At 52.2% G+C, this 17,825-nt stretch overlaps 2 protein-coding genes across 5 annotated transcripts in view; one reads left to right on the top strand and one right to left on the bottom strand.

The window, feature by feature from the left end:
* Window positions 1–15,348, top strand: part of Slc38a8 (solute carrier family 38 member 8) — a 38,501-nt gene extending 23,153 nt beyond the window's left edge. For 2 of the 4 annotated variants that reach the window (XM_045142328.1, XM_045142326.1), the window contains exons 11-12: window positions 12,538–12,639; window positions 12,966–13,998. In XM_045142328.1, coding sequence (XP_044998263.1) covers window positions 12,538–12,639; window positions 12,966–13,173 — 310 coding nt within the window. In that variant the 3' untranslated portion in view covers window positions 13,174–13,998. Of the gene's footprint in view, window positions 1–12,537; window positions 12,640–12,965; window positions 13,999–15,293 lie in introns of those variants that run through there. The other 2 variants (XM_045142329.1, XM_045142327.1) reach the window with 2 other exon arrangements.
* Necab2 (N-terminal EF-hand calcium binding protein 2) overlaps window positions 1,888–17,825 on the bottom strand; it is a 31,480-nt gene continuing 15,542 nt past the window's right edge. Inside the window, exons 6-13 of the mRNA XM_004659480.2 lie at window positions 13,243–13,379; window positions 9,924–10,048; window positions 9,709–9,788; window positions 7,237–7,290; window positions 6,541–6,653; window positions 4,173–4,250; window positions 3,071–3,162; window positions 1,888–2,395 (exon numbers count right to left, since the gene is read on the bottom strand). Of these exons, the coding sequence (XP_004659537.2) occupies window positions 2,367–2,395; window positions 3,071–3,162; window positions 4,173–4,250; window positions 6,541–6,653; window positions 7,237–7,290; window positions 9,709–9,788; window positions 9,924–10,048; window positions 13,243–13,379 (708 nt within the window). The 3' untranslated portion in view covers window positions 1,888–2,366. The remainder of the gene's footprint in view (window positions 2,396–3,070; window positions 3,163–4,172; window positions 4,251–6,540; window positions 6,654–7,236; window positions 7,291–9,708; window positions 9,789–9,923; window positions 10,049–13,242; window positions 13,380–17,825) is intronic.

Below are 17,825 nucleotides of genomic sequence, written 5' to 3'. Positions count from 1 at the left end.
TCTTGCTCTTGGCCTCTGGCTTGCCAGCTTGGACTGCCCTGTGAGCAGCTGCAGCAGCGAGTGACTATGTATGTGACCACCCGGGTGTGGTGTAACACTTTCAGACCTGTCCACTTTACAGCAGAGGCCACTGTTTGAGGAGGGCAATTGGAATATTAATGGTACTCTGGGGCTGTGGAGTGTGGCGTCAAGCACAGGATTTGGGGATGGGGCGTTTGGATCTAACCTGAACTACTTGTATGCAGTGTGACTTCTGGTGCGTCACCTGTCCTCTCTGTGTCTTTGTTTCCTATGGGCATACTAGAATGGTGACCCTGCTGGGTGGTGGTGCCTGCCAAATGCTTTATTCTGTGCCTGGCTACAGAGTAGAAGCTAAGTGAGAGCTCATAAGCCTTTCCGGGTGACACTCCTATTCAGAGCCTGTTCCACCCCCACTGATAATGAGGCACTTGAAGCCTGACACTCGTGGGCTGCAATCTGCAGCGGTGCTGTGCCCGGGGAGGATGCAGGCAAGTGAGTGGTGCGTGGAAGAGGCATAATGCGCTAGCAAAACAGGGCCCCTCAGCTGTACCCCCAGGAGCAGCAGCTCCCACCTGAGAATATGACTTTTAAAGTAGCTGAGCTGCTTGGAAAAGTACCAGCCTTGGGCTGGTGAGCCCATCAGGAGCCATGCACTGAGCTAAGCAGTTCCTGACCTGTCACAGGGTGGCTCTGCTTTCTACTTTCCAATTGAGAGCAAGAGGCCATTAGAGGGACGTTCCACTCAGAACCAGAAGCTGGGACGCAAGTCCCCAGGGGACTTGGCTCATGTATAATAAACAGCTGGCATCTGACGCAGGCCCCAAAGGAAGGGTGGGACATGCCAGGGAGCAGGCCTACAAGATGCCAGGTGGTCTGCAGGGGCAGGACAGTGTGGGAAGAAGTCTGTCTGGGTGGTAGCGTGCTTTGCTGGGGGTGGCAGCAGGAGTGGGAAGAGTCACATTTATGGCCCTGCCTCTTTGGGCTCTCCGGGGACTGAGCTGAGCCCTGGTTCTCCCTCTTGCCTCACCTGTCCTAGTGGGTGGGGGACCTGTCACTCCTTCCTGGTCCTGTTCTTTCCTATTGACCAGGGGAGAAACATGGCAGGGGTGTGGGGGAGGGCTCTCACACAAGTCTCACACCCACAGTGAAGTGCACTGGGTTTGCCAGAGTCACTAATTTACACCTGAGCAGTCAGGGGTCAAGCACATTTAAATAGAGTGCAGCCTTTGTCCTATGATGGGACGGGGAGAGGGTGTCCCTAAGCCTGGGACATCCTGGTTAAGGATCTGTTTACCAGGGTCCTTGGGCCACTGCTGTCTAGACAAGGGATATGACAGGGTGGGCCTCTTGTCTCTGGAGGGTGGGAGTCACCCACAGGGTGCTCATTGGCAGGACACAAGGCTTCCTATTGGTCATGTGCAGGTTCTGTCCCTCTGATCTTACTGGATGCTCTGTGCCTGGTCCTTTGTTGATGTTCTCTCTTGTTACCAACTGTGGCTGATGCACCAGCCAGGCTGTGAGTTACTGCACCTGAGGTGGGACACTCCAACCTTGTAGCAAACATGGATATTTACTTATTTGCGCATGCAACTGAATGTCTGTCTGGCTTTATGTGAGTGGGTGGAAAATTGAATCTGGCCTGTCAGGCTTAGCCAGCAAGCACCTTTAACTGCTGAGCATCTGCAGTCCTGAACATGGGTTTACTTGTCAAAATACCCACTCCACAGCATTGCTACAGCTCCACCTTACAACTGGGAACACTGAGGTTCAGTGAGACCTGGCTAGGGGCCGCCCTGGCTCCATGCTGCCCGAACACGCCTCCCTCCCATAGGCTGGAAAAGGAGAAACAGAGACAGAGACACAAAGTGCTCACAACCAGACTTTATTTGGTGGCTGTGAGCCTAACGTGGCACTGGGGACCTGGGCTCAACCCGGGCCTAGGTTGGGTACTATGGGGTCGCAGCTCCTACCTGGTAGAGGACTATTAATGGGAGGGAAGAAGAGAAGTGGCTGCCTGTGTGAGGTGAGTCCTGTTGGGCCTCAGCTGCTACAAGGAGGGAAACTAGAGGCAGGTTGGGGGACGAGGCCACCGGTGGGCAGCTGGCCCAGGAAGTCATTCCCATCGACTAGGGCCCCAGCAGTGCAGACTGCCCTGCCAGCTCTGGCTGGAGTGCAGACGGCTAGGGAGGGGCATCCTGCGCACTGCACTACCGGGAAGAATGGCCCTGTTCGGCAGTGGACTGAAAAGACAGCGTGTGTACCAAAGTCTCTAGAAAAGGGGGATTGGCGGCTTTTACAAGAAGAGGGATGGGGTGGCAGGCTCTCTCCCAGGGCCTCAGGAAGGGTCAGTCTCGGCCTGCTGTGCACCAGGCGGCTGGAGACAGGAAAAAGGGGGAGCTGTGAGAAACCAGGCTTGTGGGGTATGGGGACCCCTACCCAGGAGGCTGGGGTGGCTGCAGGGAGAAACACATGGGGGTGGCCGACTTAAAACTGGCAAAGCGGCTCGCCTCCCCTCTCCAGCAGAGCTGAGGAACAAGTTATGTATGCCTGCCCTCCTCCAGCCAGTGCCAGCTCTAAGCAGTGCCAGGGCTGTGCAGACCCTGCAGCAAGGCGTGCGGTCATCAGGAGGGGCCGATGGGGCCTCGAGTCCAGCAGCACACAGGGCTGGGCTTTGGGACTTTGTGTGTACCGCCCACTCAGGTAGCAAACGACACACCTGTAAAGGTGAGCTGGGTCTGGTCAGGTGCCGCTGGAGACCTGTGGAGGGCTCTCTGGGAGTCCCTGCATGCTTCTCCCTGAGATGCCTCTGGCCCTGACCTGTTAATTCCGCAGCTGCTAAGAACACACGGTGGTTCTGTCCCTTGAGTTTTCTCTCCTCATGTCCCAGAACCTTTCTGCACACCTGGCATTAGGGTCGAGAACATGTATGTGGGCCCGGACTCCTGGTGGGCAGCAGAAAGTCCCTACAGGCCTGGGGTTCTCCAGTGGCTGGGCTGCTTAGAGACCTGGGCACCCTGCCCCATTGGCTGTTCTGGCCCCAGCTATGTACCTGGCACTGAGATCTGAGAAAGTGCCTCTGGCTGACTCAGTGTGTCCACTTTGACATGCCGGAATGCCTTGCACACGGGGCTCTGAAGGTGCCTGCAACCGGGGGAGCCACAGGTTAGTAGAGAGGCTTGGTTTGGGGGAACCAAAGAACCTCCAGGTGCAGCCAAGGTCTGGTCCATGCTCTGCCTGGGAGAGGGACTTACAATGCAAATGGCCCATTAGACTTGTACGTATGAGTGGAAGAAGGCCTTTGGCTCTATACTGAAATCCATACCCAACATGCCATGGGGTCCCCAAGCTTGGGAACAGAAACAGCCCATACTTTCGTCTCCCAACTTGCCCTGGTGGCTGGGATGATACTAACAGTTACCTGTACCAATGACAACGCTATAGTTACAGGGGTTCAGGCTCATTCCCAAGAGCGAGCCCAGTGTGCACAAGGAGGGGACTCAGCGTTCTGCCTGTGCTCAGCCTTCTCAAAGCAGCCCCCTGGGTCCTCAGTGTCACCGTCCCTGAGTGTTCACCAGGGAGAAAGGACAGGGGACACAGAATGACCTACACCATTTTTCCTGGGGGTCTGGGAACGAGCTGGACAGGGTGGCAGGCAGCAGTACCGTGGATTCTCCTAGCTCTATCAGGGGAGGTCAAGCAAGGGACCCTGGCTATGCTGTAAACACGTGGCACCCCCATGGCCTTGGAGGTGCCTGCCCAGTAAGCGCTCAGCAGCTCGTCTGGTGCCCGCTCGGCTCCTGGACTGTGCACCTGATGATGTGGGCAGGTTCTGGGGATAGGGAGGCCAGGAGGGGCTCTGGTGGACTTGGACCCCTTTAGAGGGCCTCTCTGGCACCCTGGACAAAAGAGCCTCCTGTGTGGGGTGGGAGATGTCTCACTACCTAAGATCCCTGCTGCTTCTGTATGAAGGACACAAGCTTGTCAGATTTCCTGAGAGGAGAAACTTCTGGAACACAGGGGCTCAATATTACCCTCCCTACTCTCTGGAGGCCCATGGGGTCAAGGAACAGAGACCTGGAGACAGGCCAGCCCACCACACATCCCACATCCCACTTGGTCCCCTGTGAGCACAGGGGCAGGGGTGCACCCACCTCTTCCACTCCTCCTCCGTCTCCCAGAACTCATAGATGACGAAGGTGAGGCCATCTGCCAGCCTCATGGCGGCAATGCTGCAGGGAAGAAGACGTGCGTGTGGCTGGATGGGGCTGCCTGCAGACCATGCCACAGCCTTCTTCATTTCCTCTCTCTCCAGTGACTCTCTATAGGGCAGCTGGGCAGCCAGGGCTCTGAGCCAATCTTAGACCTCCATGGCGAGCTGGAGTCGCCAGGGGTGTCCCAGGAGGGACAGCAGCTGGGCCCACCTGGAGGCCTTGCTTTTCTGATGACTCCTTGCTTCCAAGGGGTCGCACATCAGCCCAGAGCTATTTTCTGAATAAATCACAGTGAAAAGTACGAATTTATATGCATTTAAACACTGGGCCTTTCACTCTCCTTATAGTAACTGTCTCAATTAGTGCCTAAGACAATTCCCCAGAGCTGGAACTCAAGCAGATCTCGCCCCGGGCTGAATGCCCTGCATGCCAGGCAGATCCCTTGGGTAACGTGGGGACTGTCACTCATCTCATTTCGATTATACAGACCCTACATGACTCTGGGGTTTCCAAGAGGGAAGACGGCAGTGGGGTGTGCTTCTGGAATATGGTAGCCATTGGTGGGGCTGAGCCCCCTCCTTCAAGGTTGTGTCATTTGGCACTGTCCTTGTCTCCGCTGGCCCCGCCCCCTTTTTCTCTTTCTCGCTTGTGGGAGAAGTGAACCCCGCGCCCCTCAGAGGAGGAGTCTCTTCTGTGCGGACAAATGCTAGCTGTATGATTCTAGGCAATTCCAGGTCAGGCTGCAAAGGTCGGAAGCAGGGAATCAAGTTCACTAATATATCACAAATGCTTAATATTAGTGCCAGCTAAAATTTGCAAGCAGAGCTTGGGGCTCTCGACTTGAGTGGATGGGAGCGCCTGCCACCTGCTAATCAGACGCAGCCTGTGGCCTGCTGCCAACCATGGCAGGCGCCTGCTCTGCCCTCTCTCCAGCGTGGGCAAAGGTCATCCCTGTACCAATGACAACGCTATAGTTACAGGGGTTCAGGCTCATTCCCAAGAGCGAGCCCAGTGTGCACAAGGAGGGCACTGGGCTCATGGGAGCAGGGTGATGGGAGCTGGCAGAGTGACGGCCTTTGCCTTGCTGATGGCTTTAGGAGGGCACTTCTAGCAGGTAGGCAGGCGGAGCAGGCTGGCTGGGGTGCGGAGGACACGGTCACTCAAACACGAGTGGAGAAACTACTGTGTGCATGGGAATGGCAGGACCTACCACAGGGTCCCATCCTTTGAGAAGGATGTGGTTGAGGAGTGGCAGTCAACCAAGCAGGCAAAGGCGAGGATAAAGGGGTGCCAGAGCACAGGGTGGGGTCACCCCATCCCCCTCTTCCTTTAAGAACCATGGAGATGGCTGGGAGTGTGTGTGGGGTCACAGGCCCAGCATGCACAAGGGCCCAGGTTCAGCCCCGGCATGGCATATACAAAGCCAAGAGAAACAGAACCATCTGAGTGCCAACTTGCCCAGCCCTGTCCTCAGCAGGCCTGGCACCTCCAAAGGCACCTCAAATTTAATGTGACCCCTGCCACCAGCACACTTTCCTGCTTCGTCTTCTCTTGCACTGGTAGTGGACCCGCCCTCTACCGTCTCGGAAGCTCAAGGGGTCCTGCACATCCTCTTCACCTCCCCCCTTTTCCCATCAGAAAATGGAGGCAGAAGAGCCCAGGGCTGTGTCTACCATCCCCTCGGACCTTAGGCAGCAAAGGCATGAGCCTGCTGTCTTTTGCAGACCCTGCAGAGGTGACCATAGCTTCCAGGTCCATCTCACCACATGCAACACTGCCCAGGGGAGTGGGGAACAGAGATAGGTGTGTGGGGACACCCATCACCAGGAGTCACAAGGAGGGGGCAGGCGACCTCCACCAGTGGGAAGATTCTTCCTCGATGGTCCAACACAGACCAGGGGGTAAGTGGCAACGGATGGCTGTGTCTTCTCAGGCATTTCTGGGGGCCTCGCCTACTCTCGAGAGCATTCTTAGTTATGTCTCAAGCAGATGATTCCTGAGCCTGGCTCCCATGCTGTGAGCCATAGTAAGACCACCTCACACCGTGATCCCAGCCCGCCTCAGAGCCGCACGCTATTCTACCCATGCTCCCCATGGGCGGCCATCTTGATGGAGAAGTAAAGCAAGGTCCGAAGGATGAAGTCACCCACCACATCCCACAGCTGGGATGAGCTTGGACTAGGATCCGAACCCCGCTTCTCTGCCATGTACTTTCCTGGAAAGTCAGGTAGGTCCTGCCTGCTGCCCCCCATCACCAAGAACAGCTGCTGGCCACCACCCAGCCCCACGGCGTGCCGCGATCACTCACTGGAAACAGTTCCTCGCTCCGGCAGTCGCCCGCAGGTACTGTCGCAGGGAGTCCAGGAACTCACTCAACTGCTCAGGGCACACGGCCATCTCCTGCCGGACCAGCTGCAGGTGCTGGAGGACCGGAATGAGAGTGAGCGTGGGCACCTGTGCGCTTGGCCCAACTCCAGCCCTCTAGGCACACCCGAGTCCCCCCATACCTTACTTCAGAGTGGGCAGAGCAACTGTGTCAAAATACAGCCGCTCCAGGTGTGTTGTTTTTCAAGATAGGGTCTCACTTTAGCCCAGGCTGACCTAGCATTCACTACATAGTCTCAGGCTGGCTTCGAACTGACTGTGATCCTCTACCTCAGCCTCCCGAGTGCTGGGATTAAAGGCGTGCGCCACCACACCTGGTTTATTATTACTAAATGCCTGAAATCTCCACAGTGACCCTCAGATGGGGGGGTTGGCAAGGCTGTGGCAAAGTGGCCCTTTTGGAGATAGCCAAATTGAGCAGCAAGCCTCATTTCTGACCAAATCCACATTCTGGCCTCATGGTCCTGCCACTTGCTCTGCTCTAGGTCAACCATTTTTTTGATCAAGGTCCTGGATCCTAAGCAAACCCAGGGAGGACAAGAACATTTCCCCTCTTGGTGGCCTCAGGCAAGACGGGTCAGAAGAGAGGAGCAGAAGGGGGATCCAGACAAGCCCTCACCATGTTGCTGCCTTCTTCGTCTGAGAGGCGCTGCTGCAGGTCAAACCAGAGGGTCTGAAATGACAGAGCACAGTGATGCCTGTGATAGAGACCACCTCCTCCAGGGAGGACACCCGGGCCCCAGCCCTGCCTCACCGAGACAGGAGACCCAGTATCCCACCAAGCTAGGGAGAGCTCTAAGCCTAAAGACAGGATTACCTGGGCCCCCGCGCACATCACAGCCCCAGAGGGAACCCTGGGACCAGCAAAGGCTGGTCCAGAGTGGCAGAGAATTCCTTCTAGTCCCAGTCTCTGGGAGGCCGACTGCAGAGGACACCCAAGTTGCTTGGAGTGTGTGGCTGGGCTACAGGTAGTTCACACAGAGAGAGCCATTGGTACTTAGGGGCCCAGATTCAGGACTCCTCCCCCCTCCTCATTATTTCTGACAAGAGCTTGGAGACTACTAATTTGCACGCCTCACATCCTGTGATGACCTCGGTCTCCTCAAGAATGCAGTGGTTAGCATGCTGGCCTTCCCCAGACCCAAAGCTTTCCGCGTACATCTCACTTCATTTCCCAGCCTCCCTGAGCCGGCCGCTGCCCACTGCACATTTCCAGAGAGCAAAAAGCATGCCTAGACTGTCACCAGGACTTGGCACCTAGGACAGAGCCCAGCACGTACCAATGCTCAACTGTCACTGCTTCACAGCACAGACCTCTGGGTTCTGAAGGTTCCCCAAATACGTTAAGTGTCAGGCCCTGGGTTTGAACTCATGCCTTTCTCCACTTGACAGAATTGCTTTTCTTCTTTCAAGAATTGGTTCCTGTCTGCCCATGTGGCTGGAGGACAGGTGGTGGCAATCACGCGTACACAAGAGGGTGCATGAGGCACAGCAGCTGGGGGGTGGTGTGATGGGCTGTCACCACCTTGCATTTCTTCATGTTTGAACAAGTTCAGAGCTAAGCTTTTCTTTTCTTTTCTTTTCTTTTCTTTTTTTTTTTGGCTTGGGGGAGGCCCTAGTCTTTGGGCTGGGTTTCCTGAGTGACATGTCAACTTGCAGAGGAAACTGACTTCTTGGACTTGTGTCACAGTGGCCAAGGTGTGCCCAGCAGGTACAAGTCTGTTTCTGTCACTTTCCTGTCATGTCACGTCTGTGGTTCTTGGAGGGTGGGGTGGGGGGAGCAAACAGGATGCCTTTGGCTTCTCCACAGTTGCATGAAGGGATGAGGGGTGCACCAGCAGCACACAGACCTGCTGCCCGGCACCTCCATTCTTCCTGCCCCACCAATACAGTAAGATGCTCAGGTTGGTCCAAGGAGGCCCCTGCTTTGTGGCCTTGGCCAATCAGAGAGTGCAGAGGACCCTGCCCCATCTCCAGGACACCCAGGTGCTTCCTGGTTACCAGCAAGCCTGGTTGTTAGGGCGACCAGGGTGCTAAAAATAAACTTCAAAGAGCCTCCCTCCTGGGGCCCCCACTGAGTTGTTATGACAACCGGGCAGCAGGGTCCCCACTGTGCTGCTCTTAACAAGGCAGTAGGCTTTAGGGGTGGGGGACCCCGCTCCTGCCTCGTCCCTATACATTCCTCCAATCAGACTGCTTCCCCCAGTGGGGTGTTCCTTGTCCCCCCCCCCCTCGGTGAATCCCTCAGCTCTAACCTCCAAACCCATCCAAGTACTTCAGCACCTAGCAAATGATGTGAAGAATAACACAAAAAAATCGACATGGCCCCTCAATTCTAGGGCTCTGAGACACCTGTTGCACGGTTTAGGTAGATATATGCGAGCCAGGTGCATATCTGTGTGTGGGTTTTTTTTTTTTTTAACATGGGCTAGTATTAACTGATAATGTTAGCTGAGCTGTGGAGACTTCATTTTACTTGGTTCAACAGCCCCTCTGTGAGGAGGACCATTCTCCCAATTATCTCTGCTGCCACCACAGCAGGAAGCGGAGAGAGTGAGTCATTGGCCCAAGGCCAAACAGAAACCCAGGGCCAACAGTGAGTTACCTGGTACCACCCATCCATATCCCTGAGGCCAACCACTTTCATTCTGCCACCAAATGATCACAGCATGAGTACTCCACCGAGTCACAAATTGTCCCTGGAAACTGATTCTAAAAGGCTGTGTCACATTCTGTGGGTGACAGGCGGAAGTGATAGTGTATTTAAAGGATTGTGTACTATCAGCCATCCCTTTGCTTGGAATCTGCCTTGAATGGTCACTAGCATGCACTCAATCTCTGTTATGCTCTTTGGTTCTTCCTGCTCGGGCTGCCCCCACCTTGGAGCCAGCCTCTTTCGAAGTGACATCCCTGCACTGCACAGGGCCCTATTGACCATTCTATGCTCTGAGGTGCTGCCTGCCCCACCCCTGGCCCTGCTTTCAACCGAGGGTGACCACCTTCCCACGCTGCAGGCCTGGAAGTGGTTCCTTCTGCCCTGTACTCCTTGGAGTGGAAGGGGTGGGGAGGAGAGGGGACGGGGTGAGCCTACCTTGCTCTCCAGTCTGCCAATCAGCTCTGCCAAGCGGCTGATCTGAACCTCTAGCCCCTCCTCCTTTGGTTCCAAGACAGCTGAGAGAATGAGGGAGAAAGGCACAAGGACCTCCTTGTGGGTGGGTGGAGCCTCAGCCTCAAGGCTCGACCCCGAGGCAGACTGCTCAGGTCCCCAAGAGATGCCCACCCTTCCCCTGAGGCTGGTGCTCTTACCTATAGGCAAGCTCTTCCCGGGCTCTGGGGCCATGAATTTGTGGTTGGGGGCATAGGGAGGAGTGGGGCCTCCGTAGCGCGTCTCTGCAACACTGGCGCCGTGGCTGGGTTTGCAGTGGTCTCTCCTGCAGTGTGTGTGAGAGAAGCACGGGCAGATGAGGGCGGCTGTGGGGCCCTGGTCACGTGAAGCAGTTTCTAAGTGCACTTATGAAGCACTGACCGAGGGCCGAAAAGCACACAGATCTACCCTGAGGACTCCATGGCTGCAGGAGGGCAGTGTGACCCCTGATTTTATAGAGAACGAACCACGGTCCACAGGGCAGGTGACCTAGTCAAGGCCACTAAGACCAACTGTTGCGGAGCCAGGACTCTGCACCCCAGGCCCTGTTTCTGACAGGTTTATTTCCAGGGTTGGGATAAAACTGGGCCAAGAACTCATCTTGCCCCAGAGCTCAGTTTTCCAGCCACCACAGGCTGAACCCAGGCTGGAGAGGTTCCAAGACTCCTCCCTGCTTCAGTACAAGCTACTGTGTTCTGTGATTGCCTCTGGGGTAGAAGATGGGGTTTTACCAGTGAGACTTCCAGCACCCTAATGAAGGAGCCTGGAGAAACACCAACCCTGGCTTGGGACAGCCCCATCTCCTTTCTCATATACCCATCCCACATGCACATGACATCCTGTAAGCACTGCTTCCCTAGCATGGTGCCAGGCACCCAACAGGACCTCCAAAAATGAGGCATGCTCAGATCCTTACATGAAAAGAGACTCTTAAATACCTGCAGACGTGAGGCTAGGGAGATGGTAAAGTGCTCACTATGCAAATATGAGGAACCGAGTCTGGATCCTCAGCACCCACATAACAGCTGGGGTCAAGAGCAGGCCCTTGTCATCCCAGCAGTGGGGAGGTGGAGACGAGAGGATGCTTGGGCTCACTGACCAGCTAGTCTAGCCTAACCAATGAGCCCCAGGTTCAATGAGAGACCTGGTCTCACAAAGTAGGGTGGACAGTGATTAAGGAAGATACCTGATGACCTCTGGCTTCCAAATACAATACATCTATGTGTACAAACACCTGCACACACATGCGCATACACACATGAACACATAAACACACATATAAACCCAACAAAAAATGGCAGACACACAAACCAATAAGGATATAGGGGCCTAACATACATTCACTTGCACACATAGTGCCTATGTACGTGGACAGCATTCCCCAACTTTGAGCGTCTTGGTACATTCTGGAAACTTGGCTCCTGTGAACCCTGAAAGCTTAGAGGCTTTCTTCTGTGTTGGGAGAGCAGACCCTGCTTCTCAAGGGAGCAAAGGCTGGCAGAGTCTTTGAGTTGTCAATCACAGCATCTCTACAAACCACTAGCCAATTCAGCATGTGCTTCAGACCATGAAGGGCTGAGTGGGAGGCACCTCGGGAGGCAAGGCCTGAATAGCAGCTTGTGCCTGGAACAGAACACCCTTGGGGGCTGCTCCAGAGTGGGGACAACAATGTAGCCTGCAGGTTTGGATGTGGTGTGGCATGTGGGAGGGGTATGTGTGACAGATCTCCTACCACGACATGCCACCTCTTTCACGGACATCCCAAAGTGAGGTCACCGTGTAGGGTGGGCAGGTGGAGGCAGCACAGCACGGAGACAGTCATGGAGACTGCCCAAGGATGCTAGCTAGCTGTGTGTGGCAGCAGGAAAGGCGCACATTTGATCAAGATTAAACAAAACAAAAAAACAGACAAAACAAAACCAACCTAAATGTCAGCTCCCAAGGTGGTGGCTACTAGCTCAGGGACCTCTCAAGGGGACACAGTTGGCTGCCCATCCAGAGTCCTGGGCTCCACTACTAGCAAACACATCTTGCAACCATGTCATCAAAGAGACTCTCAGAACCGTCATAGTCTGGTTGGGACTGGCTCCTTACCAACCCTATGACACATGTTCAAACCTCACCCCACAGCAAGCTGACATTCTGGCCTCCCTGTACCTCAAGGTTGTGCACAGAGCACCCCAAGGCTGCGTGGCAGCAACCCCCGTGCCTGCTCCCACCTGTGTGTGGTTCCTGTTTCCTGTGTGCAGCTGCTTTGGGCACAGAGGGGTTTGCTCAGCTCTGGGTAGCACACCTGGTGGGCTTGGGCTCTGGCAGGTTCTACTGAGCTGGATGGAGCAAAGTGCTCCGGTCCAGGAGCCGGGCGCTCAGCATCCACGGTGCGGTGCTGTCCTTGGCTCCCCAGGGTATGTGAGGCCATGAGGAGCACTGGGCAACACTGTGAGCTTTGTTCTGCCCGTGCTTCCTCAGGCGTCCTGAGAGGGACTGTTTGGTCCCACCCTCCTTCAGTACCTCCTCTGTCTCCTGTGTGACAAAGAGGGCCACCCTCAGAGCCCACGTGGGTGCTTGGCAGAAATGGGTACTTCCCTCTGAGCATCCTCTTCTGGTATGCAGTAACTGCTTCCCACTTTGTGCAGCAAGATACCACTTCCTAAGCTGGTTTCCAGTTTTAAAAGGTGGTCCAGACAACATGGCTCCTCATGGTCAAGGAGTTGCGGATATAGCAAGATCCATTAGTCTCAGAAACCATGTCTTCTTTTCTTTTTTTCCGGACAGGGTCTCGTGTGTCCTAGGTTGTCCTCAAAATCACTATGTAGCTGAGCATGACCTGAGACTTCTGACCGTCCTGCTCCCAGCTCCTGAGTGCTGGGGCTCCAGGTATGTGCTGACACACTGGGTTTTATGTGGTGTTGGGAATGGAACCAAGGCTTCCTGCAAGCTAGGCAAGCATTCTACCAATTGCAACTGAGCTGCACCTCAGTAGTGACCAGAAGCAATGTCTTAACTGTGTGGACGAATGACCTGTCTGCACATCAGGGGCATACTTTTTTTTTTTTTTGCATGTGTGTGGAGGTGTGCCCATGGTGCACTTGTCTGTGGTGGCCTGAGTGGAATGTCTGGTGTCCTGCTCCGTCACTCTTCCGCCCATTCGTATTTAAGCCAGAGTCTCTTACTGATCTCAGAGGTTGCTGTTTTTTCATTAGCTCTGTTGATTCTGGGGCCTCTGCTTCCCTGAAGAATTTGGGTTCCAGACACATGTGGCCATACCCTGCTGTTTCTGTGGATCCTCACGCTGGCACATCCAGGCTATACTGTGTCTTGTGCCATCCTCACAAAGAGAAGAGCTTGGTATGTGATTGTCCCCATATCATAGGTGGAGAAATGGGGACACAGAGAGGTGTGACAACTTGAGCTCCTAAGTGCCCAGAGCATCTGGCTGGTGCAGGCAGGGGACAGCGCACCTACGTCCCACTTACTCACCGGATCTGGCTGGTCTGCTCTTCAATGGCCTCCACGGCACTTTCCACAGAGCTGAGCAGCGACTGGATCTGATTGGCTGTCTCCTTCAGGAGGAAGTGAGTCACAAACTGGTCCACATTGCTCCCGCCTTCGTACACCTGGAGAGGGAGGGAAGGGGTTAGAAAAGAACTTGGATGTGGTTAGGCACAGGAGCTTGAGCGCCTGAGGTCAGTGTGCCTGCTTTGCAGTGGAGAGTATTTCTCTGCCTCCTCCATCTCTGAGGCCACAGAGTGTCGAAAATGCGGCTGCAGAACTCAGAGGCTAAGGCTGGAGCCCTGGTTTCATCCCTGACCAGATCTGGATCTTCCCTAACACACAGGGCCACAGGAGTAGCCAGTTTACAAAGTCAGTGATGAAATGGATAAACAATGTTGGCACAGTGCTGTCTCATGGCAAACACTTAACTATGGCTTCTTTGATAAAGACGGTGGTGATGGTGATGGTGGTGGTGACAATGATGATGGCTCTGATATTAATCTTTATTGTCAACTTGATGGGATTCGAATCACCAGCTGTGGGTGTGTTTGTGAGGGTATTTCCAGAGAGGGTTAATTGAGGAGGGAAGACCCACCTGAATGTGGGCAGCACCATCCCATGGCCTGGATGCAAGCCTGAATCAGCAGGAGAAAGCGGGCTGAGTCCCAGCAGCCATCCATCCCTCTCTGCTTCCTGATAGTAAGCTGAGTGTGACCGGCTGCTGCACAGTCCGGCTGCCACACTTACCCCACCATGGTGGATTGCACCCTCAAGCCATGAGCCAAAATAAACCCGTCCTCCCTTAAGTTGCTTCTTTCAGACATTTTCTCACAGCAATGAGAAAAGGAACTAAGACAATGGTGATGGTAATAATAGAGATGGTGACACTGGGCATGAGGGTGGCCCCAGCAATGACTAGTGGCACGGTTTCTGTTGCTGCAACAGAAAGCAAGTACCAGAGAAGACAGCTTCTGCTTCCTCCTCTCTTTGGCAAGGAGAATCCTCTGGGACCAGGTTCTTCATGCTGACATTCAAACAGACCATGGAAGAGAATGAGATGTAGCCCAAAGGGTTAAACCAGCTCCTAGGGAAAGTACCCAAGGTCCAGCACTGGGGTCGAGGCTGGGGCAGCAGTAAGGGGCTGACACACGTTGCCAGGTGGGAAGTGCTGAGGAAAGGTGGGTGAAGGGGGTTTCCTACAGGTGGTATGTGATAGGACTCCTGACCATCTAAGCCATCCCTCCAGCCCTTCTGAGGAGATTTTTGGTGCTGCAAAAAAAAAAAAAAAAAAAAAAAAAGAAAAAAAGTCTTTATAGTAGAGGGGAGAAGACTTGCTGATGGAGGCACTCAAGGGTGAGGAGACAGCAGTGATGCCGGCAGGGCGGGCGGGGAGGAAGTGCTAGGCCTTGGACTCTGAGCTGCACTGGCCTCCTCTATGGAGTCCCTGCTCTCCCCAGCCATCTTCCCCAGCACCCTGGAGCTCTGCCCAGTCCCTGGCAAGGCAAGGGAAAACAAGGCTCTCAAGGAAAGCAAATTAAACCATTCATCACTCTGACTGGGAATTAATTAGCAATAATTATACATTGGGAAATGTGGCTGGGAGACAGAGAGTCCAAGGAACAATGTAGAGGTGGGAGTGGGGAAGGATGTGCCCAGAGCTGGACACCCTGTTCTGAAGACCAGGTCAGGACCCTGCAGGCAGACATTGACCAAGAAAACATCCTAGCCAAAGTGCTCCTGGTAGTCAGATGTATTGAGAGGATTGACTGTCCTCTGAGCAGATCTCTCACACCACCCAAGATCCAGTGAGTGAATGACTCCTGGCAAATGACCCAAAGTGGGAAAGATGACTTAACTTGGTAAAAAAAACTTAAATTGCACACTAAGATAAAAGCTGCTAGAAAGGGATCAAGCAAGAGTGTTATAGCAGTAAACTAAAGATGGTCAGGGTCAGTAAGTGTCAAGTTCAAAGAAGACCCACTCCTTTCCAGGGAGAGCTAGAAAGCTTTTATCAATCCCTTGTCTTTCTTCCACAGTTGATACTTTGCCAAGAGACCAGCTCTATCCATCCCACCAGGAGGATGGGACAGAAAAATTCTACACCCAGGGGACAAGTCATTCATTTTCAGGATGAAATGCTCAGAAACTTGCAAAGCTCTCTATTTTGACAGATGAGCATATTTTCTGCAAAGAACATTCTAGAATCTTGAACAGGGAAGTTTTTGACTCTGAGAAATGGTGATTACTCAAGTTAAACATGGAGATTTCAGAAGTACAGAAATAAAAGCGTTATTCACTAATATTTTAACTTCAGTGACTGGAGAAGGTCAAACTATGAACAGCCCTATATCTCAGACATGCCTTCATTCCCAAAGGGAATAGACAATGTTTATTATTTATTTGCAAGCAGAGACAGTGAGAGTGAGAGAGTGTGGACACACCAAGGCCTTTAGCCACTGAAAATTCCAGATACATGTGCCACTTTGTGCAGTTGGCTTTATGTGGGTACTGGGGGTTTGAACCCAGGATGTCAGGATTTGCAAGCAAGTGCCTTTAACCATGGAACCATTTCTCCTGCCAACAATGCTTTTTATTAGCTAAGAATAAATTCAAGATTAAGAATGTTTACAAGGGGCTGGAGAAATGGCTTAGCAGTTAAGGCGCTTGCCTAAAAAGTCAAAGGACCCAGGTTTGATTCCCTAGGATACATGTAAGCCAGATGCCCAAGGTGGCACATGTTTTTGGAGCTCGCTTGCAGGTGCTGGAGGCCCTGGCATGCCCATTCTCTCTCTCTCTCTCTCTCTCTCTGCTTCTTTTTCCTCTCTCTCTCAAATAATAAACAAACAAACAAACAAATAAATATTTAAAAGTGTTTACAAAGATTTTTAGAAGTCATTAGCAAAATGGCAATGAATTTTTTTCACCTTCTAAGTCATATAGTTAATGAAGCAACCAGATCATCAAAAGGAAAAAAATTGTAAAAGAGAATGAAGAAAGATTAAAAATGGGAAGAATGAAAGATGATAGCCAGTAGCATTCATGATGAAGAAAGGCAACCAGAACCCCCAGGTAAAGACATCGGTCCAGGGTTGATTAAACAAGATCCAGGTGGGGCACGCCTCCCTGGAAACAGCAAAGGACTTGCAAAGACAAGCTTGTGGGAAGGTTCTGCAGCCACACATGTCCACATGGACAAGAAGGACCAGCTACAACATCATGATCAAGCTAGGATTAAAATGAGAAAAATTACAGAGGATAACGAGGCTAGGAATACAATGACAAAGGCATAACACGTAACCAGGATGTAATGTTATTTAACCATCAAGATCTTGAGAGTATACAGCCACGGATATGGCTATAGGCAGCCCGCTATCATACAAAGCAGTGCTGCTGGATCTGAGAGCCTTAAACTATTCATGTTCTATTTTTCTTTTTTTTAAATCTTTTTATTTATTTAAGGGGGTGAGGTCAGATAGAGAAGGAGAGAATTGGCATGCTAGGGCCTCTAGCCACTGCAAATGAACTCCAGACACATGTGCCACCTTGTGTATCTGGCTTTATGTAGATACTGGGGAATTAAACCTAGCTCGGGGTCCTTTGGTTTTGCAAGGGCCTTAACCAGTAAGCTATCTCTACAGCCCCTATTTTTCTTTTTTGAGACATGGTCTTACTATGCAGCGCAGCCTAGAGCTTAAGATCCTCCCGCCTTGTCTTCCAAATTGCTGGGATTATAGACATGTATGACCACACCTGCTTGTCCCTATTTTTAGCCCAGAAATTCTCCAATTATGATCATCTCCATTTCAGAAACAGAACACAGTGTAAACAAATAGGTATGTTCCAGGATACCAGCTACAGTATTATTATAATAGTGAAAAAGACTTGGGGAAAAAACCAGTATGCCCAACCCTAGATGAAGAATAAAGAAATTTGAATAGGAATGTTTAACATGATGCTTTTGAATAAATGACATGGGAAAGGTATCAAAATATAAGGTGAAGGAGCAGGAAACCATTTCTTTCTAACAGAATGAGAAAAATATGAAAGGAACACACATGAACAAGACAAGATTAATACACTAAAATGTTTACTGTAGTTTGGGTTACTGGGACCAGAAGTGATTTGAACCTTTTTCTTTATAATGTGCTTTCTAAATGATGCATTGTTGAATACCTACTATTTTATATTAGGAAATTATAACCAATGTCAATAGGCATCAACAAACATGGTTAAAATATACAACAAACAATAGAAATATACAATTAAATGTCCCTGCACTCTTCAGTCACTTTTCTGAAATCTAAGCCTTTCCCTTGTTTTGGAGCTACTTTTAAGACTCTACTACAAATGAAAAAAACTGATAACAATGTAGTGGTTTTTTTTAAAAAATATTTATTTATTTATTTATTTGAGAGCGACAGACACAGAGAGAAAGACAGATAGAGGGAGAGAGAGAGAATGGGCGCACCAGGGCTTCCAGCCTCTGCAAACGAACTCCAGACGTGTGCGCCCCCTTGCGCATCTGGCTAACGTGGGACCTGGGGAACCGAGCCTCGAACCGGGGTCCT

The sequence above is a fragment of the Jaculus jaculus genome, chromosome 1 (assembly GCF_020740685.1).
Source record: "Jaculus jaculus isolate mJacJac1 chromosome 1, mJacJac1.mat.Y.cur, whole genome shotgun sequence".
In the NCBI taxonomy this organism is placed as follows: domain Eukaryota; kingdom Metazoa; phylum Chordata; class Mammalia; order Rodentia; family Dipodidae; genus Jaculus; species Jaculus jaculus.
This window is presented reverse-complemented; position numbering and strand designations above follow the sequence as displayed.